Source organism: Python bivittatus, unplaced genomic scaffold (assembly GCF_059951505.1).
Source record: "Python bivittatus isolate LINGU-HERP-01145 unplaced genomic scaffold, Pbiv_v1 ctg000050_np1212, whole genome shotgun sequence".
Lineage (NCBI taxonomy): Eukaryota > Metazoa > Chordata > Lepidosauria > Squamata > Pythonidae > Python > Python bivittatus.
Window position 1 is genome coordinate 1,149,630 of NW_028277033.1, and position 26,341 is coordinate 1,175,970.

Sequence of the window (26,341 nt, forward strand, 5' to 3'; positions counted from 1 at the left end):
TGAACTTCAGAGACCTATACAATCCCAAGTGGAACTACAGCCATTCAAATATTTAGACTTGCAGCTGCAATCAGTGCAGCAGAAAAACCTAATAAACAATGGAGGTTTTAATAAACTAGATGGTAATAATAAACTAGACAGATTTAACCAATTTATACATTGTAAGAATAACAAAACCTGGTGATGCTCTAAAACAGAGCTACGTAGCCATTTGTTGGTAGATTAGTGGCCATAATGTCACTTGGGCATATCTATATACACATAAACTCATTCATCTCACTCAGCTGTTTCCATGTGTACAACACATTCATACACACCTCACCGCCATCTTCCTTGGTGATTCTGAGCAGGACAACACAGAGGAAGCAACAAGACTCCCACCCCAGAGATTCCACTGAAGTGGGAAACCAGCAGAGGCCCTCTCCTTGCTTCCTGTGACCTACTTGCTGGTTGCAGGTTTCCCCTTCCTGTTAGCATGTGCTCACGCAATCAGCAAATTCATCAGGAGCTCAAAATGCTAGCAAGTGAATCTTTGCTCCTATAAGCAGATTTGACAAAGGCGTATCTATAAACAACCCATGCCCTGTTTTCTCAGGCACTCAGGAAAATAGAAAATTACTATCTGATGTTTTGCACCATTTAAATGTTATTTTATTAAATATGTTCAGTTCAAGGTTTCATTGTAACAAAGCTATGAAGGTTCTATTAACATTCAGGAAAAAAAAACTAACTTTATTTTATTATTTCACTATCATGCAAAAATTTGCATCAAACGTGTTCCATTTCCTGTGTAAAACTGGACATGATATAGATGCTTACATTAACCTCATAAGAGAACATTAAGAAAGCCAAAAGTCTATAGCTGTGTTTGATAATGGCCATACCAAGCTAAGGTTCTCATTAAATTGGAACAGGTCTTACAGACGGCAAAAAACAAAGACAAAACAACTCAAAACAGTTCCAAAAATATGTTTTAAAGATGCAGATACTTAATACAGAGGGATTATTATAAATAATCAGATAAAGACAAGAAAAGATCAGACCTAGAAGCATGCACATCTTTTTTTTTTTTTAAGCAGCGTAACTAATTCCCTGTTCCTTACTTCATAAATTTCTTAAAAATCTTAGTAAAATTATCAGGGGTTTTGTTACTTCACACACTTAATTCTAGGTATGTTCTTTATTAAAATTATAGGAAGAGCTGAGGTTTCTGTCACCCTCCAGATGCTGTTGAATTAACACCCCCAGTATCCCCAGCCAACAGGTCAATGGTGAGGGATACTAGGAGATGTAGGCCAGGAACAACTGGAGCATCACAGGTTCTCTAGCCTCAGTAGAACATCTCTCTCATTTGACACAATATTTCTTCTCTTTAAAAGAGAAGGAAATTTTGCACAAATATTTGCAAGAGTGAATGCTTTTTTTCTTGCACTGAGTCATAAGCTATCATAAATGTTATGGAGCTAAGCTAGGAGTTTCTCATTAGAAGAACAGAAACAGGTATTTCCCTTCTGATTCAATTAAGTTGAAACTTTGTCTTTTCCTAAACTCCATTAAAAAGTCACCTTCTATTCCCTATTCTAGTTAGACAGCAAAATTTTACTCAATCCTATTTCAGGTACATAATGGAATTCCATGTTCTCAGTTCTAATGAACGAACATGCAAAAAGTTTGGTGTGCATTGTATACAAGGGGTAGAGAATGTCACGGTGCAAATCTGATCTTGGAAGTTTATTAGGAAAGCTTTTATCCTACTTCCACTCAGAAACTGAGGAAAATAATAGTCAAACCATAAAGCTGACAAACACTTCTGATGTAGGAAATAAAGAACATTAATTGCTCTCTTTATAGTAAAGACAACAGATATGGTTGATGCAAAAGCTCCCTGTTTATGTGGGTTAAAAAAACAAACTACAGAACAACAGGAAATAAAGCAATGTCAAATAGACTGGGGTACTGAAAAAAGCACTTGCCGGAAGTTGCTGGCTCCCTTTGCTAGTTTTATCAGAAAACAAATCAAACTGGGAAGCCAGCTAGCCCCATAATTATAGAGAGATTTTTTTAAAATTCATAGATAATATAGTATTTCAGTATAACACACAGACTAAATTACACACCATACAGGAAGCAAATGCATGTGTGTGCAAATCTTCAGGGCAGAGTGTAACAAAGCTTTTCAACTGTTTCCTAAGGAGCACATATTCTGCAGCACTCTGGATCCCATCTATTCTAAACAATAAAAAATAAAATAAAGTAAGCCATTCACGTAATTTCTTGCCCTCTTAAGATTATTTGCTCTTAAATTCTACTCTTATAAGTTGACTTACATCATCGAGGAGTGGCTGTTTGTAAAAATCAGTGCATCTCTGAAGAGCAAGCTCCTATGCTAACAAAACCAGCTCATACTTGTTCCTTAAAACATTCTTGATCATTTTATGCAATCCATCAGTGGGAGCCAATGGCCAAATAATTGGCTCATCTCTACTGCTGATGTTTGGGCTCCAGTTGGTTGGCTGGATGGCTGCGGTGTGAGATAAGTCCTCCTTTCGCTTTGCCCCTTTCTTTATGCTGGCCCTATGGAGCTCACCACCAGCCATATCTCACTGATTAAAGCTGCAGCATAACCTGAAGACAAGGTCAATTTCCACTGTGCCTACAACAGAGGACAGCATTCTGCTGCCTAAGATGCGCGGTCTCTCGCTCTCAAACTCTCTCTCCCTTTCTTTGCTCCAGTTCTTAAAGATGTTCCACAGCTGTGGCTCCGCCATCAGCCCTGGAGAGGAGGTGCTGGATATTCCATCACAGATGATCTCTTTTCTATACAAACAATATGGGTTTCTCTCAGGATTTATAAGACACCTTCATACAGCAGAAACAGACACGATGGATCCATGGAAAAACAACAGAAAGGCAGCAGCACCCGGAGCATCAGATTCATGCAGGGTTTCGTGCATTTGGCTGCTGCCGGTTTGTAATTCATATTTCTTTAAACGTCAAAACGAACATGACCGTCGCTGTAATTCAGGTACTCCAGAGCTGCTTGCTGAGAAGATATTGCCCTCCCGCTGAGTATCTCCGAAAACTGCTGCAGTCAGAAAAGGATAAATGTGAAGAGAAAAAGTGTGGAAGGAAAAACAGCCAAGTCAATGGGACAAATCAGACTAGGAACCCTGAGGTTACCCCTGCATTTAACCTAGGATACTGAAGACAGTTACACTTTGCAGCACACAATAGTTAGAGGATAGTCCTCCCTATCCCACTTATTTTACTATTGATTATTAAAAGTGATCGCCATTTCTTTAAGTTAATATTCCACTGACTATAAGTTATCTCAGCAGCTTAAAATAATACATTTAAGAAGTTAGCAGGGAACAAAGGACAAGGTGAACAAGAGACAAATGATTTGTTGGACTGTGGTTTTCTTCCAATAGTTGAGAATTTAACCAACATTATATCTGCTCCATGCCAAGGATGTTACAGGGTGAATGTGTTGCCCAGAAATAATTTCTGTGTCAGACCCATCACCTGAACTGTTTCCTGTTCAAAGTGCTTCTAAAGCAAACAAAATTGCATTGCTCCTTTAAGCACGCCCAGCACAGGAAGTGGGAGGCATGCTTCTGATGCTGAAACCAAATTGCACAGAATGCATAAAAAGGACATATTTCCTTTTATGTTCTACAGATTTCAGGGGTAAACTTTATGGAAGAGGTGATCTAGGTCCCCTTTGCTCTATTTATCTTGTTGAATGAATAAACAGGGTGAGCTTGTACAGTGAAAGCCAAATATACTGGGTTTCAGGCACTATAAACTCTAGAACAGCTTAATTCCCTTTTTAATGAGGTACAGCTTTGACTATTTTTTTCTGAAAATTAAATATCCAACATTATTCAGGAGCTGTCAAAAATAAATCTGCAAAACATTTCAGACATTAGTTTACAGTACAGTAGAGGAAAGATTACAAAATTTTGCTAAAAGTAGCCTCCAACTTGTAACCCTATGGAGTATCAGACACATACTCCTATCAATATTTTTACCTGATGAATTCTTATTCTTCTTGTAATAAGTCAGGGACTGAAAGTCAAATTAGACCCTCCCACAGGAATTGAGAAAGTAGGTTTAAAAAATGTGAGGAGGAGGGAATTACAGGAGAAAACTGAGAAGAAGAGGCCATAAAATAACACAAATTTGTTGGTTGTCAACACTAGAGTTAAGCCCAAGAAGAGATTCAAGAAAATTAAAACTTTTTAATAGGGTGAAAAGAGACAAGAGGAAGCACTTGCAGGCCACGTCCAGAATGCTGTCAGGAGAGAATGGTGGATTGGTCTGCCTTACTGTTTTGTTTTAATCATCAATTTAGATGCATTTTTTAAGTTTCTTTTGTCTATCCTCTTGAACTGTTGAAGGGAACTCAGTCTTTTTGATTAGGAAACCACGCTGTTGAACTATTAGAAGACAATGTTTCTTTGTCCCCAGCTGCCTACTGTCCCCTTTTTCTGTGCCCCTCTGCAAGGGTAGATAGGAAAATTCACAATCCATGAGAACTACCATAGTCTTTGGGATAAAATTTAAACAAATATAATGCCTTGGTTACCAATACTAGTTATCTAGCTGAATCTTAAGGAACAACAAAGACTGGTCAGGTAAGAAAGCTTCTGGGAGATCTACTGTGATTCATCATAACAGAGCAAAAGAGATCCCACCAAGAGTGTATGTTACTCTTAGGATTGTTCAGATAACTTCTGATTTCTCTGGAAATGGTGAGAGAAATTGAACACCTTGATAAATACCGTATTTTTCCGACCATAAGACGATACTTTTTTCTAAAATCCTTACGCTAAAAATTGAAGGGCGTCTTATTCAAGGAAGTCAGCCGAGGAGAGAACTGCGTGGTGGCAAAACTGGCCATACTTTGTCTCTGCAAAAGGGCTTTCTCCTATTTCTAGCCTCCAATCACGAGTGAAATAGCTTGAGTCTGCAAACAGACTTCCTCCAATCACGAGCCTTATGTAACTGATGTCAGCTGATGCTGAACAAACCAATTAGAGGAAGTCTGTTTGCAGAGACAAGCTATCGGCAGTTTCACTCGTGATTAAATGTAATCAGTTATGCAAAAGAGCATGGAAATAGAGCTGCAGAGAGACGGTTTGGACCTCCTCCCACCGAGTGTATCAGGTAAATGTTAACTAATTACTAAATAAAAATGTGTTCTGCACTACCTTTAAAATACTGATTTCTTAATTTTGGGTTGGAAAAGTGGGGGTCGTCTTGTACATGGGGGTGTCTTATTGACGGAAAAATACGGTACTATATAGGCTTTATATAGTACTAGTTATATAGCTTTTATCTTGAAAACATACCCAAATAAACATTTCCAAGTTCTGCAACTTGAGGATAGTAGAAATGTAGTCTTTTCACTCTAAAAAGAACTGCCCTGTGAGATGCTCGGTTAATGAAAAACAGCTCTATTCCACTTAGTTCTTCAGAGAGAATAGTGATGGAAAGCTACAAATGATACCAAATAGAATTGCTCCCAAAAGCCCTATTCACACAATGGTGAGGAGAATGAGACCCAATCTGACCCTCCCTGTTAATGATTCCACTGTCCTGATTGGAGCCACAAGAGCAAGAGACGTGGTACCATGTGGGGGAAGCATTCAACCCACAAATGCATAATGAAACAGTTATTGTGAGAATGGGGCTTTTGCTTTAACCGGAGCCTTAAAATGTTGGGGGGGGGGTCAAATATGGTTCTGACTGAAAAACAGTTCTGCCATCCAATCTTGCAGGGCTGAGCAGTGAGCAAACATCAGCACCCAGGAGTGGTGAAGACTCCCCAGAGGTAGCTTTGCTGGCCTCTGCCTCTAAATGAGAGAAGAGAGAATTGAATCCTTTGGTTCTCTATGGTATGAGGGGAGTGCCTAAGGCCATTGTTTCTGAGAACCTTAAGAACAAGGAAACTTAATCCATTTCCTCCTGTTCTATAAAAGCCTTCTAACTCATTTCAGTATGAACTTCTTCCCTATCAGTTTTTAAGTTCCTTAAGAACTCCAAAACAAACAACCCTCCCAACGTTATTATGTTAGTGATAGAAAGACTGTTCTGATATCTCCATTTTTAGTTCTGCTTCCCTAGATTGTGGACCCAGAATCTAACTTCATGCTCTCTGTTCTTACACACAAGAGGTAAATCTCATCTGAACATGTTTACTGAGTTCTGATTAAAAGAATTATAGGGAGGCTTCTGGTGAGAACATGGCGGCTTAAACATCTCCCTGCATGACAGGGAGGCAACACCACAGCTGGATTAGTGACTGGCAGCAATTGCTGGCCACCCAACTTGTTCTGGATTAAGGAGGTAGTGAGGAAATCAACCCATAAGGTCTCCGGACAGCCATTCCTCGAAAGCTAATCTCGGAGATGGAAGCTTCTATGAGCGGCTTTCGAGTCAAGCGGCTGGGAGGTGGGGGATCCATCTTCGTTCAATGCTGCAGTGCAGCCTTCAATGGACACTAGAGCTGACTGATTCTCATTTCTTAAACCTCTTGGATTATAACTATTTTTCAGCTTTCACCTTTCTTCACAACAGATAAACTCTCTTGGGGCTTATCCTTATTTTTGGGACTATATTTTTAAGTGATGAAATTTGATTAATTTGCAAAAAGCTGGAGGAAAAGTGGAATTAAAAGAGACTTAAAATTTACTTACAGTGAAAAAGGAAGATTTATTTGTTAAAAGTTTACTTTTTTATGAAACTCCATTTGTGACGACAAGGTTTGCCTTTTCTATGGGAAAGTTTCTTGTTTTGTTCAATTGTGTCTGCTGATTGGTGGGGCTTTTAAAACAGAAGTAGATTGTAACTTGATTCCTGTGTGATCCCTTTGAAGTGAGTATGCATGTCTGCAATTCTAGCTTGAAAGACACTAGAGGGCATGAACTGCAGTTTACTTAGGTTTGTAATTAATTATACATTTTACTTGTCTAAATGGGGTGGAGGGAAAGAAATGGCTAAAAGAGGTCCTTTGGAGAAGCCGTTAGAAGATAAAATAACTTTTTTAAGTTTACTCCAGTCAATGTTTCATGCACTAGGAGCTAAATTTAAATCTCTTGAAAAAAAGATAGAGGAAAGAGTGGGTAAGATGACTGACTTTGAAAAAGAGCTGGTGACTGAACTGAACGTAGAACTGGAGTTCAAAAAAATGTTGGACTATGAAAGTGGCATGAATAAAGAAGTTGTGGATTTAAACATGGACTTAAGATGGCCAAAGGATGATATGGAAAAAGATACCAGGATGGGACTACAAATGGAATCAACTGATGTTACAAAGTTCAAAGGGGACATACAAATAATGGTGATGAGCAATTTGGAACGATTTTTTATCTTAGATTTAAAAAAGGAATGTATTGCGTCAGTGAAGCTGTTCCTGGGAAGAGACAAAGAGAAACTCCTGGAGATGTTTCTGGGAGAAGACAAGGAGATGATGGGGAATCAACTTGTGGAACATTATATGAAAGGATTAAAGTTTAAACTTTTTAAAAGTAAACAGAAGGTTTACAAAGTGAATTTATTGGACTATGGTTAACATGTATGTTGAGGCTCTCGGTAGTTATTAATGGGATTTGTTTTTGTGAGTAGGACTGAATGACAATGTTTTAAGGATCTTGGTATAAAGTTAACTAAAGTTAAAATACATTTGTTATTAAATTTATGGAATTTCTGTTCTTGTATATGACAACAGTAGTAAGGTTTTATATGCATAAAGGTGGAAGGATATGACATTATCTATAATTTTATTTTTATATATGATAACAGCAGCAAGGTTTTTAAATGCATAGAGGTAGAAAGATAAAGACATTATAGCAGAAGAATGGTTTGGAAGTTGATAGAGATGAGATGGCGAAATTGATGGTTTTGACTCGAGATAAGACATTGTGTAATTTTAGTGTTAATTGGAATTTTATTTTTGGACTTTTTGTTGTATAGGTCTGATGATTAGAAATAATATGGGTTAATAGAAATAATGGAAGTTATGTTGTAAATTGAGAACAAGAGTTTGATGTGTATTGTTACTTATATGTGTTGCAGGGTGGGTGGGAAGTCAATTCATTTTGCTGTTTTCCCCTTTTTCTTTTCTGCACTTTTTCTTTTTACTATTTTCTCTTTTTCCAATTCCTCCTTTTTTCTTATTTTCCTTCTTACTAATAGTTTTGGTTAGTTTTTACTGTTCTTTTAAAAAAATTAATAAAATTATTATTAAAAAAAGAATTATAAGGTGATCAGCTGCAGTAGCTCAAATGGTCTTTTTTCCCCTTCTATTAAGACTTGCAAATATGAATTAAGATATCTGCTCATCTTTGCCTTGTACACTTTTCACCTCTGCCTTCTCTGCCCACCTGAGAGGTCTGACATTTCAGAAGATACTGTTTACTAACTGGAAGACACTATCCGAGGTATTTGAATGGCTCAGTTTCCCTGCACGTTCTCAGACTTGCGTGAACTTGTCTAGCTAATCTTTTGCTCGATACAGTTCCTAATTGCACCTGAAGCCTTCCCCTGCCAAACATACCCATGTTTCAGCTTCACTGGAGCGGAGCTGCAGGAGCCCCAGAACAATGGTAGTGTACGTTCAGCCACTTGCCATCACGGCGATGCCAGACACGGGTCTCTTCAGACTGCATGGTGCGAGGCCGGCCCTGGCCATCGATATATTGTGTCAAGCGGATATAGGCAATACAAGCTGCATCATCACCAATAACGTGAACATGGGGATTCAGGATGGTAGTGTGGATTGGTTTGCTGTTCTTGGATAGTACTGAGGAGATAACAAAAAACAATCAGGGTTCTTCTCAACTCACCAAGAGAAACTGTTTCTGTCAGTGACAGCTTGGTGACCGCATGACCCACCTTCCATCCCCTTTGTTTCTTTCTTCCATCCCAGATAGAGATGCAGCATCCAAGTTTCCCCATTTTGCAAGTGTTCTAAGTTTTCTTTCCTTTTTCTAACTTTCCTTTCCTTAATCATAGCAATGCTCCAATCCATCCACCATCTCAGACACCTTCCCCATAAATTCTAAAAACTATTATTTTCCTGCTATTCTGAATCTAAAGAATCCTTGGAAGTACGAAGTTAATGGCTTTATTGTTTAACATTATTATATGCCGTAGAGTCTATTTTGCCTCTGTGGAATATAACAGAATCAGGAAAATTACTGAGAAAGGAGACAGACGCGGATGAACAGCAGGAAGAGGAAGGAGACAGTAACTTTACCATCCTATAGGGCTTCCTCTGTCTGCCTTTGGGAAGCCGTCAGTTGGCAACAGAAAAATATTTGCTCACACCTGGCTGCCAAGAAAGGAGTATATTGCAGAGGTTGCCATCAATCCATGTGGATGGAAACCAGGGATATCATTACATTAGATTACCATATTCCCTACAGCCTATACATGATACCTCGAATCCTAGCCAAGGAGGAAATTTGGCAGCAAAACTCCCACTTTCCTTTTGCAAGAAAAGAGAAGCAGTGCTTTAGGGGGAAATAACACACTTCCTTTAAAACAAATGCTACCCTTTAATCTTGAGCCCTGGGCACCCTCAAACAAGCCATGGACTGATATAAATAGAAGTTTTCTACTCACTTGTCCTGAATTTTAATTTTTAACAAGGAGAACTCTTTAAAAAGCACTTTCAAAATTAGGTGGTTCTGAGAACAAATCTCAGGAAACTAGGGGTGTGCATCAAAGTTGGACAAATCCTGTGCTGAGGAGGATTAACTGAGACAGAGGATTTGTCCAAAGTGAAGCAGTTGTCCCCCAAACTGTACCAAAGTCAATCTGGGTCTTTACAAAACACGATGAATGATTTGGAGTATCATAAAGAGCATGTAATCTCTCTGCAGAGATCTCCCTATAAATATTTCAGTGTGGGAAGAGGGGAAAAGAGGCCTTGGCTCTCTTTAGCTCTCAGTGAGAAATGGTTTTATTACCATGCTTCCTCTCTTTCTCTTTGTGTCTTATTTCCAATCACATTCCTTTTCGGAGGAAAATAGAAGGAAGATGTGTGGTACAACATAGTAAAAAGCACAAATTCCCCACCCCAAAAAAGGAGAGTTCTATAACAAATACTTTTCACGTGTTTTCTTAGTAGCGTGACATTCATCAAGGATGAAGCACTTACTTTTTCAATGATTTTACTGTTGTGAATTATGCAAGAAACAAAATTCTAGAACTGTTTTTCATTCAACATAGCTTTTCAAACGTATCACATATCTGTCTGAAATTTACACATCTATACTAGCATGATGCGGAAAGAAAATATGTTTTTAGCCATAACCTTCTTCCCCTGCAAATCAACTTTAAAGATACATAGCACAAGCTCTTTCGGTAGCAATTTTTATAGTTTTTTCCTTAGGGGTGTCTCTGTTATAAACTTCATTTTCATATATGCCCATCCAGAAAACAGAACAAGCCAACCCATTTTTGAAAATGCCTGAAATGTAAAGATTTCCCCTTAGGTAGTCAAAATATGGCAGGCAACTTGGCAAATTGCATCCAGTCTTATGAATAAATATGTAAATGTTTTTAGCAGCTCCTCTGCATCCATTTATCTGTAAATGGGCTAGCAGAAATCATTTATGACTGTGCTTATAAATGTCATCTAATTCTGTGAAAGAGCAACCACCATTTGTTAATTCTGCAGTGAGACTCAGCAAGAGTCAGGAAGCTTCTGGTTTCCAGAAACAAGGTTCTGTTTAAGACTTCCGTTCCACTCAGGCAATCTCTAAAATGACCCATGCCAAAGCAGGAAACTGCAGTACGAAACTTGATCTATAATTGAATTTTATTAGTCCTAAAATCACTGCACTGCTTTTGTCCATATGTGAACAAAAATCACAGAGCTACTGCTTGTTCTAAAAGCCCTAAATGATTTGGGAACTAGGAGTCAACGCTCTGCAAAAACTCCAGTCACCTCCTTCATCTCTAGATGTTCCCACCAAATGACATGAGACACACAGCATGCAAGTAGAGGGCCTGTTCACCCTATTCATGAGGATCTCCTTCTAGGAAGACTTGCCTGGAAGCTATATTGCTATTTTCCCAAACATTTAGCTTCTGAATATGTTTTTAATAGATCATATTCTGCTAAGTGCCCTGAAAATACTTATACTGAAGTATAGTATACAAGTTCCTGAAACAGATGAAATAATTAGAGCACTTTGTCACAACTTTCCCCTTCTGTAGTTCACTAAGATACATTAACCTTATTATTAAATAATGTAATATTGATGATACTTCTTTTACTGTATATTGCCAAGAGACTTCAGTAGTTGTCAATATAATACTTTTAATTAATAAATATACATTCTATTTGTTGTGGTGTTTAATCAGTACATAAGTGCTGTGTATTAGTAAAACACACAAATGGAATCTTGATGCAATCTGATATACAATTACATTAAAACTGCATTTGGTGAGTTTTATTCATCACATGTATGTGCTTATAAAAACAAAGAATGCTGCCTTTTGAAGGTGCTTTTGAGCCCAGTTTGGAGCTGCTGAAGATTAAACACTTTAGGTATCCAAAACATATGCTCTCAAACCAAGATACTATCAAAAGACAATGATACAGACAGAAAGCTGTAGCAAAGTGCACATACTTTATATACAAAATTTGGAAATAAAGAGAGAACGAAGTGGAGGACATGGAACAGATTTGTCCCATCTCAGAAAAGATCTGGGAAAAATGGAGTAAATTTTGGAAGTACAGTGGTACCTCGGGATACGAACTTAATCCGTTCCGTGACTCTGGGCGTATCCCGAGTTGGTCGTAACCTGAAGGAAATTTCCCCGTAGGGTTCAATGTAAATCCGGTTAATCCGTTCCACCCTCCGAATTTGGTCGCACCCCGAAGCAAATTTTCCCATAAGGTTCAATGTAATTACTGTTAATCCGTTCTGGCGTCCGCGGACCATGCGTCAGGGGCGCGAAAAAGGCCAGGCGCGGCGCGAAAACGGCCGGGTGCTGCATGGCACGGCGGAAAAATGGCCGCGGACCATGTGTCAGGGGCGGAAAAATGGCTGCAGACCCCATGTCAGGGGCGGAAAAATGGCCGCGGACCACGTGTCAGGGCGGAAAAATGACCGTACCCCGAGGCGGAGTTCGCACATCGAGGTAAATTTTTGCGGCCGGAGCTGGTCGTAACCCGAAAAGTTCGTTAGTAGAGGCGTTCGTATCCCGAGGTACCACTGTATATATAATAAAGGTATAATATGATCTTTACTGACAGCTGGTCCAGAACTGGACATGAAATCCCAAGCCGTTTCCCACCCACAGAGACAGGGGAAGGGTCATTCTGAATTTGCCAGTTATCTACCACTCACAGTTCTCGAAGTAAAACTTGTGGAAGTCCATCCCCTCCACCAGGTTTCCCAGTGCTTCGGGTTCAAATGAAGTCAGCCCAGGATCACAGATCTTCCTACAACAAACGAAGTAATCTGGTCTCATTGGCATCTAATCCTTGAAATAATTTATCAGACTGCAGCTACATCATACATGTTGTTAGTATTATGCCATTTTGATGCAGGTTTTCCCTACCAAAGAAATTGGAGCTGCCTCAAATATTAAGATACAATCCTTTATGCTAATTACTAGTTGGTTTAGAGAAGATCTTAACCCTCTCTTGGACTGACAAAATAGATACCGAATATAGGAAAACAGACCTTGGGGTAAAAAGTTCTAATTCCCAATTCAAAGTGAAATATGTGGGTCTTACTTGTGATTCATTTCCAACTACATTTATTATAGTTTCATTTTACAGAACTGGATGTATGCCCAGTCTCTATTCCCATTAGGACTCAATACACAAAGACTCATAATTTCCTCCTATCTGACAGTTATACATATTCATTTTCAGATTAATGAACCACTTTTGCTGAGAAAAATTAAAACTAACAATATTTTTGTATGGAGAAATGAGTTCCATACAATGAGCGAGCATTGTTTCATGCCTTCCAAATACTGATATTGACAGAGCTGCACTTATTACATGTGATTCATACTGGTGCTACAGCAGCAAGAAAGATTCACTTGTGCCTTTCTGATGTTATAGCCAAAAAACACAAAGGTACATTTGACACATAACATTCAATGTTGTCATCAATAGATTAAAAGTATTTTTGGCTATTAGCTGGCATAAGCTTTCTTAGCTTATTTAACTAATTACAGGTAGTCCTCGTTTAGTCACCATAATTCAGACTGACAACTCGGTTGTTAAGTGAAGTGGTCGGTAAATGAAACTGCGACTGTGCTTATGATCTCACTTCAGCTTTCCTTTGTTTTACAGACCTGCAAAGGCTGTAAATGCAAGAATTGTTTGCAAAGTTACTTTTTCATCACTGTCATATCTGCTAAACAAGGCAGTCGCTAAACGAGGACTACCTGTATGGCCATTATGATGTAGAGAGTGGCCTCTGCACTCCTCTATTTCTCCACTTACGTGTAAGCTTCAAAATCTCCATTGTTGATTGCTTCAATCAGCTGCTCTGTTATCTTGATGATTTCTTGCTTACGCACTGAGGACAAGCATAAAAAAGGCAGTTTTAAAGCACTGGAATTATAAAAAATATATGGTGAATAAGTCACCCCTTTAGGAGAATCAACAGAGTAACTACTAGTCTTCTTGCAGGGCCAGCTGCCTTCTTGCATTCCAGAAAAGCAGTACAGTAATGAAGCCAACCATTTGGAAGTATGGAATCTGCTGTTAAGTAGAAAGAGCTCAAGAAGCAGGAAAGGCAACAGGACTACACTATTCCAGAAAGTCTACTCTAGTATTGTACTGTATCTAAGATATAATCCACACAGAGCAGTAATGTTCCAAGAACCAGGAAACAGATCTTGAAGCTTCACCTCCGTGATGGGAAAGAGTCACCGTATGATGCAAATCTGAAGAAATGGGCCCATTGTAGGTATATAATTGGTTTATAATTCCCTTATAAACCAAGAAATTGTACCAGGATTGTTCAATTTTTTCAGCCAATGGCCACAACTGGCTTTTCAGTGACAGGAATAAAACTTAATTTAAATTAGATATCCTCAGTATAATCCATTTTCGTTTCTATCAAATAAAAACATTACAATTCAACAGCAAATTCTGGAAGGATTCAAAGGGCTGTATCCTAGTTATTTTAGGGGCTACACCCTTAGTTTCAGTTTATGCAATTCTAGTTTAAACCATGAATTGTATTTTGTAAACTATGGTTCTGTAGAAACCTGGGTTATAGTAACTATGATTTGTGAGACACTCAAAATGTCAGTGGGAATGAATGCATTCACCAACTCTGAGGTTGGTGGCAGATCTGCAGGAAGAAGCTTATTTGTGTTTGAACTGACCCAGATAAGGTAAAAGACTCATTTCTTTGAATCTTTCCAACAAATTATGAAAGTATGGGATTTCAAAGTTACAGAGCCTCAAACACATCAACAAAAGGGCACACTATTAGGTTTTCAGATACTGCCTACAATGTCTGCTTGATGGCTTAAATAAATGATTTAATAGTAGCTGTTTTTATTCTTGAATAAAATTGCTGCTTCTCATGAAGGTGTCCCAAATGTAGTCTCACTCTGCTAGAGTGTCTTTGCTAAACTGATGCAAAGTCATCAGTATTTTATTGCAGCTTGTTATTTTGTACCATGGTACCCCATATCATTTGTAGAATTGTCACACTGGCAGCAATTTTCAGAGAAATAACTCAGTCTATAGGAGTAGAGCCTCAGCAATGGTTTCACCAAAATACATCTGCAGAGCTCATGATCCACTAATCCTGGCTTTTACTTTTTTAAGGGAGAGCTCAGTGATGAAGACAGAAGATTCTGTTGGTATACAGAAGCTATCTTGCTTTCATGTTGGGCACAAAAATGTTCACGCTTTCATTTGGACAAACTATCCAAACTTTCATATCCTCTTCTATTAGCTTTTATGATTGACTACTATTCCTGTTTCTGTAGAAACCTGGGTTCTTTTTACCTCAACCCAAAATTCTAACTCTCACCACGTAAGGAAATTATTTAAGGCAAAGTTTAACTGCACACAGCAAGCATATGGTTAGAATTCACGGATACCCTCCAGCTGAGCAACACAGCATACTTAATAATCTGTTTCTGATTTCCTCCATGTCAAAAATGAATCGCTTCAAAGAACAGGTTCATCTGTAGGCTTTGAATGTTTACAGACGTGTCATATGGATGATAACAGAAGATACATTACTCTATTGTTTGAAGTATTCATAAGCAAAAACAACTCTGCTGTCATTTGATTTAAGTCTTCTGAATGGTATCCATTGGTACAATGCATTACACATTATGTTATGTTTCTCTTTATCCAGTTACTAACAACGTGCAATTCCATCAAACACTTTTGTAAAAGCAGACATGTGTAGCTTATCTCACATCTGTCAATCTTTCCTGTAGTCAGAGAGCATATTGTTTCATGACTTCCTTAATTCTTACCAAATTTTTTCCTGGTTCCCTTCCAGGAGTTGGTGCAACCAAACTCCTTGCTTTTGTGGAATCCACACAAACCTTGCGCTTGAAGCCATGGAATCAATGCCCAATATCTTTGTCATCTACCATTTGCTGAACATACTGGTTACTCAGTTCGCTTAGCTAATAGATATATTAAACCATTCATGCTAGAATGGAGTAAAAAGTCTATTATGTTCATCATTCCATGAGCAGCTAGATCTGAATGGGTGGTACAAAAGGAAGATGCACTAGCACCCTGTATCCCTCATATTTCCTAGCAAACAACAAATAGCAATAATGATTAATAGCCATTAAGATAATTCACCATAAAATTGTCAAAAAAACCCCCTTTTAAAGCTGTCCAATTTGGTGACTATTATTATATTCTGAGGCAGTAAATTCCATATAAATTTTATGAATCGTATGAAAAAGTATTTGCTTTTTACTACTCCTGAATCTCTAACCATTTAGCTTCAGTTGGTGATTCTGGATTCTATAATTTTGAGAAAAGGAGAAAAATGTCTCTGTGTACACCTTCTCCATCCATAATTGTGTATGTATCTGTAATGGTCATTATAAATATTTTCTTAAAAAGTCTCAAATACTGTAACATTTTTTCTAACACTTTTCTGCAACCTTTCCAGTTCTGCAATATCCTTTCTGCATGATGGTTTGGTGCCGCAACTGTAAATGATATCCTGCTCAATTCTATATTAGCCAGCTTCCATTCATTTCTTTTTAAAAAATCCATACTCTGTCAACTTAGTATTGTAATACTTACAATTAGAATTTTTTACACCCATGTGCATCACTTTAACTGTGCATCATTTTAATGCTGCTTCTCCATTTGAAGATATCGTTTTGGAGCTGTCCTTATTACAGGGTATGTGAATTTCCAACCTCACTCCCTCTAGTAGTTGTGCAACCAACCTCATCATTTCTCGTCTGATCTGTTGTGAAGTGAGAAGCTTCAGGTGAATCTGCACCACTGTGTGCATCTGATACACAAAGAGAGTTGACTCCAACAGAAACTAGACCAATTCATTTGCAGAATCTAGTCAACTATTATTTCCTTCAATGCGGAATTGTAGAAATGGATGATGATATCGTGTGGGTTTACTCCATTGTGGCTCCTTTCCTGATTTGGCCTTAAAACTAGGCTGGTAGTTGAAGCCTTTCCTGACTAGTTCCATCTGAATTACTGGAATTTGGACTGTACATGGTGCAGATCTGGTTGTGGCTCATGGCAGTAAGTGACAGGAAGGAGCGGCACTGGGGGATTCATATACTGAACTCTTATTTTACTGAGCTCATATTATAATGAGTTCATATACTGAGTAATGCATTATTTTTGGCTAGTTACTGCAGTTATGTGCTTAGCATTAGTAAAACAACTTATATTGTCAATAGATTGTAGACATACGGGGCACTAAGTTGTGTCCAAACAGTCTAAACATCTGAACCAACAAGGAGAAAGAAATGTCACATTAATCGTGTTTTCCAACCATCTATTTTTCTCACTTTCCTACTTCACTGAGCCATTCTTCCATAGAACAATGTCACAGTAAACAAAATATATTTATATTGAAATACTTGGGCACACTTTCCAAGCCTTGGTAACCCAGGAGTAACAGCAGAGGGATATCACTGCCAGGACCATAAACTTTCAAATGAAATTCTATACTTTTCTAACCATAATGATAATAATCATACTCCTGAAAATAAATATTTTCAGAGTTAAGATCCTTAAATATCTGCTATAATGGTAGGCAGATTTGTTACTACTGTGACTTGAGCCGGTAGAGGTAATCCAACCTAAATTTTTGAGACCTGTTCCAAGAGCCCTTCCAAGCCCTGGAATCTGTCTAATTTCTGTGGAGACTCATGTAGCTTGGCTACCTGAAATATTGGATTAAATTACTTTTTTTATGGAATACCTTGGTCACCCTGACCTTACAGGACAATTTTACGTCCTTACAAAAGACAGGTATCACACACACTTAAAGTATTATGGACCATCAGCCCACCACCTGACTTCACTCAGCCCTGAAACAGCTTGATTTGAACACCCCAGTACAACCCAAATAAAACCCCAACCTTGTATGAGTGGGCTTATTTGGAAAACCATTCTCCCATACCAAGTGTCCGAGCAAATATTTCTTGGGCATCTGGCAGCAGAGCTTCTATCCTTGCCTGCTACAATATTTTGCCATCTTTGTTGCTGGAAGGATGATTCAGTGATGATGAGTACTTTATTATGGTCTTGGACTAAAGCAAGCATGATAGTATGAACAGAAAAGCTTTTAAAACCCAGTGGAGTGTAGTAACCATTATGGATAATGGACAGTAACACATGAGCTTGCTTTTTATTGACCATTACATACAATAAACAAAAAAATTAAACTCAGTAATCCACAGCATGAAATTAAACAATCTCATGACAAATTGCAATGACAGTTGCAAAAAAATCTGTGACATTCCTAGAAGTCATCACTTATCTGCAGGAGGAGAAGAACAGTATCTATTATCATTTAGGTTTTCCGGGTGATTAAGGCAGGTAGAAAGGACAATGGAGAAAGATGGCCAACGGATTCAGTTTCCACCTTATGGCATGGTAAGGATGCTCCCACCTTGGGTTACAACTAAATATGCAAGAAGATTCCACAAGGGACACTTTGTCCCTGCTTGACAAAAGAAACATAATTGATTTCTCATATGCTTCTGTGCATATGTCCCTTCTTCATGGCATGGCAAGCCTAATATAGTAATGCCCTTTTTAAACCAGCTCAAAGAAGGAGAAAAGTCTCCTCCTCTTAGCTGACAAGTAATCTCATATCGCTAGAAGAATTGCAGCTAATTTGCTGCAATTGCCAGTGTTATCATATGCTTTACTTTTTAGCATTTTTGTTCACTTTGATACATTTCCATGTACATTTTTGTTTATAACTCTTGGTCATCTACAACAAATGTCTTTCCTTTTTTCCTCCAGCATGTCTGTTTTGGTGGTGTTTGACCATAAAATAAAATTTAAAAATAAAATTGAATAGATTTATCACCAAACATAATAAACAATGTAGCAATTTACAACAAACCTTCAATTTGTCAGTGACTTATCCTATGTTGAAATGTAAAGGAATACAGACAAGCCTGGCACGTGACAATTTCCCAGTGGATACGGGCACTTAGTAATGAACAGATTCACTCTCCTAGCTACAGCAAGTTAATTCAACCAGGAAGAAATAACTGCTATGGGAGGATAGGGAAGGAACATACGAATAGAGAAATAAAAAGGGAAGGGGTTAAGATAAGGTACATAAATCAGTACTAATATTTCTCTACCTGCTACTACTGCTAATTAACAGCTAACTTACATGATAGACTGTTAAATGCAAATGGAACTACTGGAGTTAGGACAGGCTCCGACTGAGCACGATCCAACTCCACTGTTTGCCCTGGGCTTTCCCAGGCAAGAAGCTTCTCTTCATAAGACAGTGTAGCAGTAGCTGCAAAACAAATGCAAGCATTAAAATAAAAATGAAAGCAGGATAAGAATTACACTGAAAACACAAATCCACACACATTCACAGAGACCAAATCCCAGAGCATAACTGCTCCCAGATAAAAGCAGCTCCAGGGCCATTCTTTGTATGGATCTTTGCATACAAGGAAAGACATTCCAAGCATCTTCACAAAGAGATCCACTCCTTTTATAAACTGACTCTGAGAATTCAGTGAGACACAAAGGAGGAGAATAAAATATTCCACGGATTCCACATTACAAACAAAGCTACACCACAGACAAAAGTTCGTTTGTCTGACACTGGAGCATAATTTCTAGACATTTAAGAGGAAACAAAAGACTTTGCAATTATTTGGAATTTTTAAAAATGTCAGCTTCAGTAACAAAAATGTTAGATCTTGTCCCCAAATCAATATTTTTCTTATTAAACCAATCAATAAGTTGGAAAGGGGCATTGTAAGAAGGACAGATCATTATATCACTGTCTCAATGTAACAATTCCTGAGTGAGCAACTCCACTTAACCTCAATAGGTTTGGGTCTGATCAAGGCTACTTTGAGTGTCATGGAAGAAATGTGAGTTACAAATATAGCAAACATAATGCTACTTTTCTAACTCTATTATATGTTTTCTCTTTTCCATTCATGTCCCACTGAAGAAAGACAGACAGAAATGCCCAGTGTATGACTCTCAGTGCTTTTCGCGCCTCATATTCATGCATGCAGAGAACTTCCTGTCTTCACAAATGAAAAGAAAGTTTGGGACAGTCTGACCGAGAAAGCAGATTGGCCAAACGGGATTTCACGTATCTCTGTCCCTTTCATCCCATCTAACACCTCTTAACATCTACTTCAGCTGATCAAGGTAGAGTCCCAAAAACTACTTTTTGGAAGTCTCTTCAGAATCACAGCCAAATACTAAGCCACTTTTTTATTAGAAAACTATTTTCTCATATCCATATATGCACTTTGATGATGGAGAATTTTCTGCAAAACCAGGCAAACAAGAACATATAAGTGTTTTTCTGCAATCTGTCCAGATATAATGGCTTGTCTACAGGGCATAGCCAGGAAGATTTTTCTGCTGAGTCAAGAAAGCTATGCTTTATCTCACCAAGTTCAAGGAAATGTCTTTAAGTAACAGAATTGTTTTGTATTATTTCAGCCTGTGCAATGTATTTAGAGTTAGTTGTAGTGCCATGTTTCTTAACCCTGGCAACTTAAAGATGTGCGGACTAGCTGGAGGTAGAAACAGTCTACTGAGACTATAAGAAACTGACTTTACTAAACTTAAACTCAGTCAGATTAGAGGTTGGTTAGACAAACTCAAGGATCACTTCACTCTTTTAATTCTGAGGCTTGGGAACTTCCTGTTTAGGTCCCTGAAGTAAAAGCCTTGAAAGATCAAAGACGGTGCCTTTTGATAATTAAGCAAAGTCAAACCAAGGAGTTGTCTCATTTTTAATTATCCTAGAGAGAGATAATTTCACAAGTACAATGCGAAGAAGATGCTTCCCCAACTGCAGGAACATGATCTTCAGCCACCACATGTTTCATAAAGGGAGAGATGGTTCCTGTGATAGCCATCCGCTAAATAATTTTTGGGCTTAAAATCAGTAATAACACCTTAAATATAATAACACCTTAAATAACACCTTAAACATACCCGGTGAACAAGTGCCCATCACTTCAGATTTTTCAGTATCAGTATCACATAATCATATAGCCATCACTAAATTCCTGTCACATTTTGCACCAACTGCACCTTCTGGACACTTTACAAATATAGCTTAATGTAGAGGACATTACAGTAGTCAAGACAGGAGGGAACTAAAGTAAATGTGACCTGCTCAGAAATGAGCACAACAGGCATATTCCCTGTTTGGTGTGTTTCAAAGCTGTTGTTTCAGGAGGCATGCATCCTGTTCAAAACAGGCTGACTCTCAGTCCAGTTTTCTGTTTACTAATAAAGGATTTGGTCACTTGGAGTGAACCACCATAAAATGTTAGGTGGAATTTTGTATGCTGCTTTCCCAGGATTCTGCCCATCCCCACCCCCATCCCCATCCCCACCCTCTTTTTCAACTGCAAAAGACAAGGGAGAACAAGACAAGCAGTGCAGGTAGTACAACCTAGTCACCCACTAGATGGCAGCAAAGTATTTGCATTTTCCATAGAAATGCACCCTGCACTGCCATCCTGTGGTCATACAGATTCTTGCATCCGAGATATGGTAGCCCTGGCTATGTGATCCTTGACTGAGAGGCCTCCTTGACAGATAAGGAGGAAAGGATTTGATACAAGAACTCTCACCAAAAGCATCACAACCACATAGAACAATTAAAGTACTCTCCTCCTTCAATTCTAGTTAGCAAGTTGAGGTCAATTTAAATGGCTCATTGGGATATGCTGTATATAATGGAAGTTAATTTTTGCCTATTTTGGCAGCTTGAACTGTGAATAATTCATGTTGTATTTTTACACATTGCATAGAAATACAGCAATTCTATTTCCTAGAAACTACTAGTAAGATTCAGTAAGATTCCTAAATGGTTAAATACTAGAAATAAGAACAAAGATGAGGTTGATATACTGCTTATATATGTGTGTGTTTTCCTTGCCATCATTGTTTTTTGGCTTCTGCTACTTTTGTGTTTTTATATTGTTGTTTTTAAATATTTTCAACAACTGTAAACCACCCAGAGTTGCTGGGAGTCGGGCAGTATGTAAATTTAATTAATTAATAATCATAATCATAATATGCCCAGTCTGGAAACCAGCAAGTCCAGAAGACATTAATTACAACCACTCTTATTCCTTTAAGGGGGACAAATAGCCCAGGTCAATCAATGTTCATATGCACAGAAGCCAGCATGGAAAACAGCTGCTCTGCCAATGAGCCTGCAATCTCTTCTCTGCTTGCTACGAAGCTGTACCTACCTTTCAAGTCTTCATCTTCAGTAGTGGTATTACAACTCTCTGTAGAACCCTGCAAGATAGAACATTGCTGGATGGAAACATCAGCATTGACAAGACAGACTTTTTCAAAGAGAAACAGATGTGAAAAACGGGCAGCAAACCGGTAAAGGAGATTTGGCAACTTTCATTCACATGACAGTTGCTGATTATTGCAATCTATCCTAAAGACTCTTTTGAAATTCCACAACCAAATTTTTATTGCCCCTTTCCTCATTGCACTGGCCTCTAAACGTCTCCAAGGCACTGTACTGTTTACATCACAGGTTAATTATGGAACGTCTTCTCCAATCTCCTACACGCTGACGTTTTTTTTATCTATCTGTTCTCTTTTTAAACGAAGTAGAACCTAGCGGTCCCTGCCTGGTACCGGACTTTCTTTATAGTGGTGCTCAAACTATTAAGAGACTTCTCTTAATCAAACAAATTTGTTCAAGTCATCAATTGGAAAATGAATTCTGCAAGTCAAGCTAGCCAAATTCAGCAATGTTAAACTTAAGACCAATTCACTCTTCATTCTTGCTTAATTGGTTTTTTGTCAGCTAACTCCTTCATTTTCTGGCATGTACATTTTCTGAATGCTGAAAGCCTGCTTCAAAATGGTCAGTTTTTAAATAGTTTTGAATTTGTGAAAAACAGCACCAAGCATGTGATGTGGTGTGGGAGAAAAGATGAGAAGTGGAGAGCTGAATTATTTGAGATGGTATGATGAAGTTGCCAAGTACTAGTGTCATGTTGTACATTTTGATTTCCTACAAAGCTACTACAAGCTTTTATATGGGACAAATGTCGGGATGAAATGGAACAAAGTCCACAATTAAGAGAAAGGTTTCAGTAATGAAAGAAAAAATAGCCAGGAAGAGGAGTTATGCTGCAACTGCACATGATGCACCACACCTAATTTGTACTTTGTAGGAACTGCTATATTTTGTAAAAATTGCAGAAGATGAAAATGTTGAATAACTTTTGTATCTGTACCGTACTGTATTTTCTGTATCAGAAAAGACAAAGAGAAAGCTCTGAATGAAATATCCAAATATCCGAAACAGCCAAGTGTTTTGCCATAAATATTGGTATTTTTCAAAATAAAATAATTTTTTGTGTGTGCCAGCGATCTAATAAATGGAGTAAGACAATGAGACAACATAGGACTCAGGGAAAACGACATGATCATCTCTTCTCGCAGGGCTACACAATTATTTACATACAACTTTGGCTAATGGGGATCCTATGTAATGCATGCAATTTCAAAGGATAAGGGAGAGGACAGTTTGGAATTCCGGAGGCCTTCTGCGGACTTCACCTTACCTTTATGCCATCATTAGCATTGTGGACAACAGTAGTTTGTGGTTCCTAATTGAAAGAGGACAGAAATAAAGAATCAAATTCTAGCTCAAAGCATTTTTCCTCCCCTGTATTTGCTGGGAAAGCAAAATAACAAACAGGAACAAAGCACAAAGATTTCTATCTGAGGATGGTGTGAGCACATAACAGATGTACACAGACCACTCCGTGGAGAACCACAAAAAGTCTTCAGAAAGACCAACCCACTTAATACCTACATCTGCAAGGAGACAAAGCCACGTGCACTTCTCCATATTCTAATAAAGTGTAAATTTTGTCCGAAAGCTCAATACAGCTGTCAAGAAAAAAGTTTGGGCAAACTGTTATAATTAATTCACTAAATAAGGAAAATGTCCACTTAAAATTTCACCCAGAACAAGGAGACTGAACATATGGCTTTGTCTCCATGTCTTCCCCACAGAGCTTTTTGGCATTATTTCTCTCTCTAGGAGAACATTCATAATTTCCCACGCAACGGGCGACAAAGGCACCCCAATACTCTACAGCAAAGGACTACACAGAGAACAGGCAAAATCTCATGTTTGATTCAAATGGAGTTGCCAAAATGAGACGGCTTCAATACAAACAGAAGGAGATAGCTAAGCAACTTACAAGCAACTCTTTTAAAGCCAGCGCATTATGGGATACACCATGTGGGAATTCAAATTATGAAATATCCCAAGAGGAAAAAAAAAAGCATTACAGAGAATGAAAAGCAACTATCCAGTCTCTAAGAGCCCCACTAAGCTCTTACACCGGCCCTCATTCCTGAATTACTATGGAGAGGCTTGTCCTTATCCAGTTTCATTCCCCAGTGGCCCTCTGGTGCCTCCTCGTCAGCAGCACGACAGTGCCATAATGCTCATATGTTTTTCCATCAGTTACTGCATAAGGCTACCACTCAATCTTTAAGGACAACCAGCGAAAGGGCCTTTCCACTGCCTGTGGAATGGGTGGCCCTCGGCAAGAGTGTTAGTGGGGAGCAGCGAAAAACCCTGTGCAAATCGGACCACAGAAGATTTTTCCATTCCTTCCTTCCTTGGAGACTGGATGCTGTTGGCCACTCTGTTACAGCCTCCTTTGGGTCTGGACAAGCTGCAGGCCCCACATACAGACACCAGAGCACTTTGCACCTCTCACTTGCAAGGAAGTTGGGGTGATGTTTAGGAGCGCAGACAGAACTAAGCCAAAACAAAAGAGCAACACAGGCAGCATTCTGGGCAAGGGTAGGAACCAAAAATAAAGCAAGGACAAAGAAATGGTTGGGAAAGATACCATGGACATCTGCACTGGGGGTGTTTCTTTTGCTGGGCTTACTACACTGGCTTTGTTGTTGGTCTGTGGCTAAGACAGAAAAACAGATGGTTTAGTTTTTCCCCTGCCCTCCTGGGCAGTAATTATAACAACATGACATTATTATTGCTAAAAATTAGTTCAGCCCCTTCCCCAAATCAACCCTATGAGAGAGAGAGCTGAACGACGATAACAAGCACTGCTTTGTTTGTCATCTAACACAGATATACCAGAAAATTAGACAGGATGGGCAAAAGGAGGAGATGGAAAATGACGGTTGGCCCAAAGTGCATGGAGGAAAATGAGCGGCCTTGACAGACTCTTAATCAGCCAATGGGTGGAGGAAGCGCAGCAGGTTGGGCGGACCCAGATGGGCGCTTTGTAAGAAGCCATCCCTCTCGTGGGTGTCTTCTCATTCAAGATGTGCAGGGAGGCCAGCCAGCACAAGCATCCCACTTGGAGGTGAACAAGAGAGCCAAGGCCCCCTCCGGCTCACCTACAGGACTTAATCATGAAAAGGGAGGTTTCGCTGCTGAGCTGAAAATCAGAGAAAGAATTTGCCTTGCTCCTAACAGTGTCCAAAAGCATACTGTATGAAGTAGAGCTAAGTGGTTCTAGCCCCATCAAGGGCCAGGCTGGACTACCCAGGAATCACAGGCAGCTCCTTACAACACATATAACAAATACACGATAAAATAACACTCTCTACGTAAAATGTAACAGCGTAAAAGAATATCTAGGCACAGAACTCCTGCATCATGCTTTGGGGGGGGGGGGCTATGACAGAATCGTGGTTGTTCCAAATCTCCTTCCCTGCAACCATCTATTTCAACAGATACCAAGCCCTACTCCCCATTTTAAAACCGTCTATATCCAGTGACATAAAAAGCAATATTTTTATGGATTTCTCAAATACTTAAGAGCAATGCTGTGTATAATAATAATGAAAAGCAGAATAATGATGCTCTCTACAGGTAGTCCTTGCTTAACAACCCTAATTGGGACTGGAATTTCTGTTGCTAAGTGAAGTGGTCATTAGATGAAACATCACAAGGCCGCACTGTTTAGCGACAGCAGTTCCAGTAGTCCTGGTTGCGGTCTTTAGGCAAGGACTTCACACTTCGCCTGCCCTGTACAAATAGCCAGCTCCATCCTGCTGCTTCCTCCAGGCTGGGCCTGGCAAGCTCCCTTTGGCAGACAGGGCTCCCGGTCTGTGTCACCTCTGCTTCAACTCCCCCCACCTATCTCCGCCCCAATCTCTGCCCTTTTGACCACCCTGCACTCCACTGCCTTGCAGAGGGCCAGTAGCTGCCTCAGCCAGGTGTGCCTCATCAGCAGTGGGAGGAAAAGATAGTGAAAGTCAGCTGGGGGCAGTGGGGGTAGGTGGTGGCGGTGTGCAGGGTAGCTAAAAGGGCAGAGATGGGGGGATAAGTGGGTGGGGGAGTTGAAGTGCATCTTGCAGTTGCAAATGCAGGTGGGTTGTCAAGCACTCAAATCTTGATCACTTGACCATGGGGCGCTGCAATGGCCGCAACCTCAAGGACCAGTCATAACTACCATTCGTTCAGTGCTCTCATAACTTTGAACTTTGAACCTTAAGCGCGGACTACCTATAGAAAATCAATACATGTTTATTGCTTCCATGTTCTGGAAGGAACATTGAGGACATGGGATCAGACCTCTTAAACTGCTACTA

General features: G+C 39.1%; 1 protein-coding gene across 30 annotated transcripts in view; it reads right to left on the reverse strand.

Annotated features, from left to right (window-relative positions):
* Positions 1-626: 626 nt before the first annotated feature.
* Positions 627-26,341, reverse strand: part of CAMK2G (calcium/calmodulin dependent protein kinase II gamma) — a 178,043-nt gene continuing 152,328 nt past the window's right edge. For 8 of the 30 annotated variants that reach the window (XM_088128554.1, XM_088128551.1, XM_088128546.1 and 5 more), the window contains 8 exons: positions 24,628-24,696; positions 23,317-23,361; positions 21,973-22,021; positions 18,885-19,016; positions 13,490-13,565; positions 12,375-12,469; positions 8,564-8,809; positions 627-3,085 (listed from right to left, as the gene is read on the reverse strand). In XM_088128554.1, coding sequence (XP_087984680.1) covers positions 8,577-8,809; positions 12,375-12,469; positions 13,490-13,565; positions 18,885-19,016; positions 21,973-22,021; positions 23,317-23,361; positions 24,628-24,696 — 699 coding nt within the window. In that variant the 3' untranslated portion in view covers positions 627-3,085; positions 8,564-8,576. The remainder of the gene's footprint in view (positions 3,086-8,563; positions 8,810-12,374; positions 12,470-13,489; positions 13,566-18,884; positions 19,017-21,972; positions 22,022-23,316; positions 23,362-24,627; positions 24,697-26,341) is intronic. The other 22 variants (XM_088128586.1, XM_088128567.1, XM_088128560.1 and 19 more) reach the window with 4 other exon arrangements.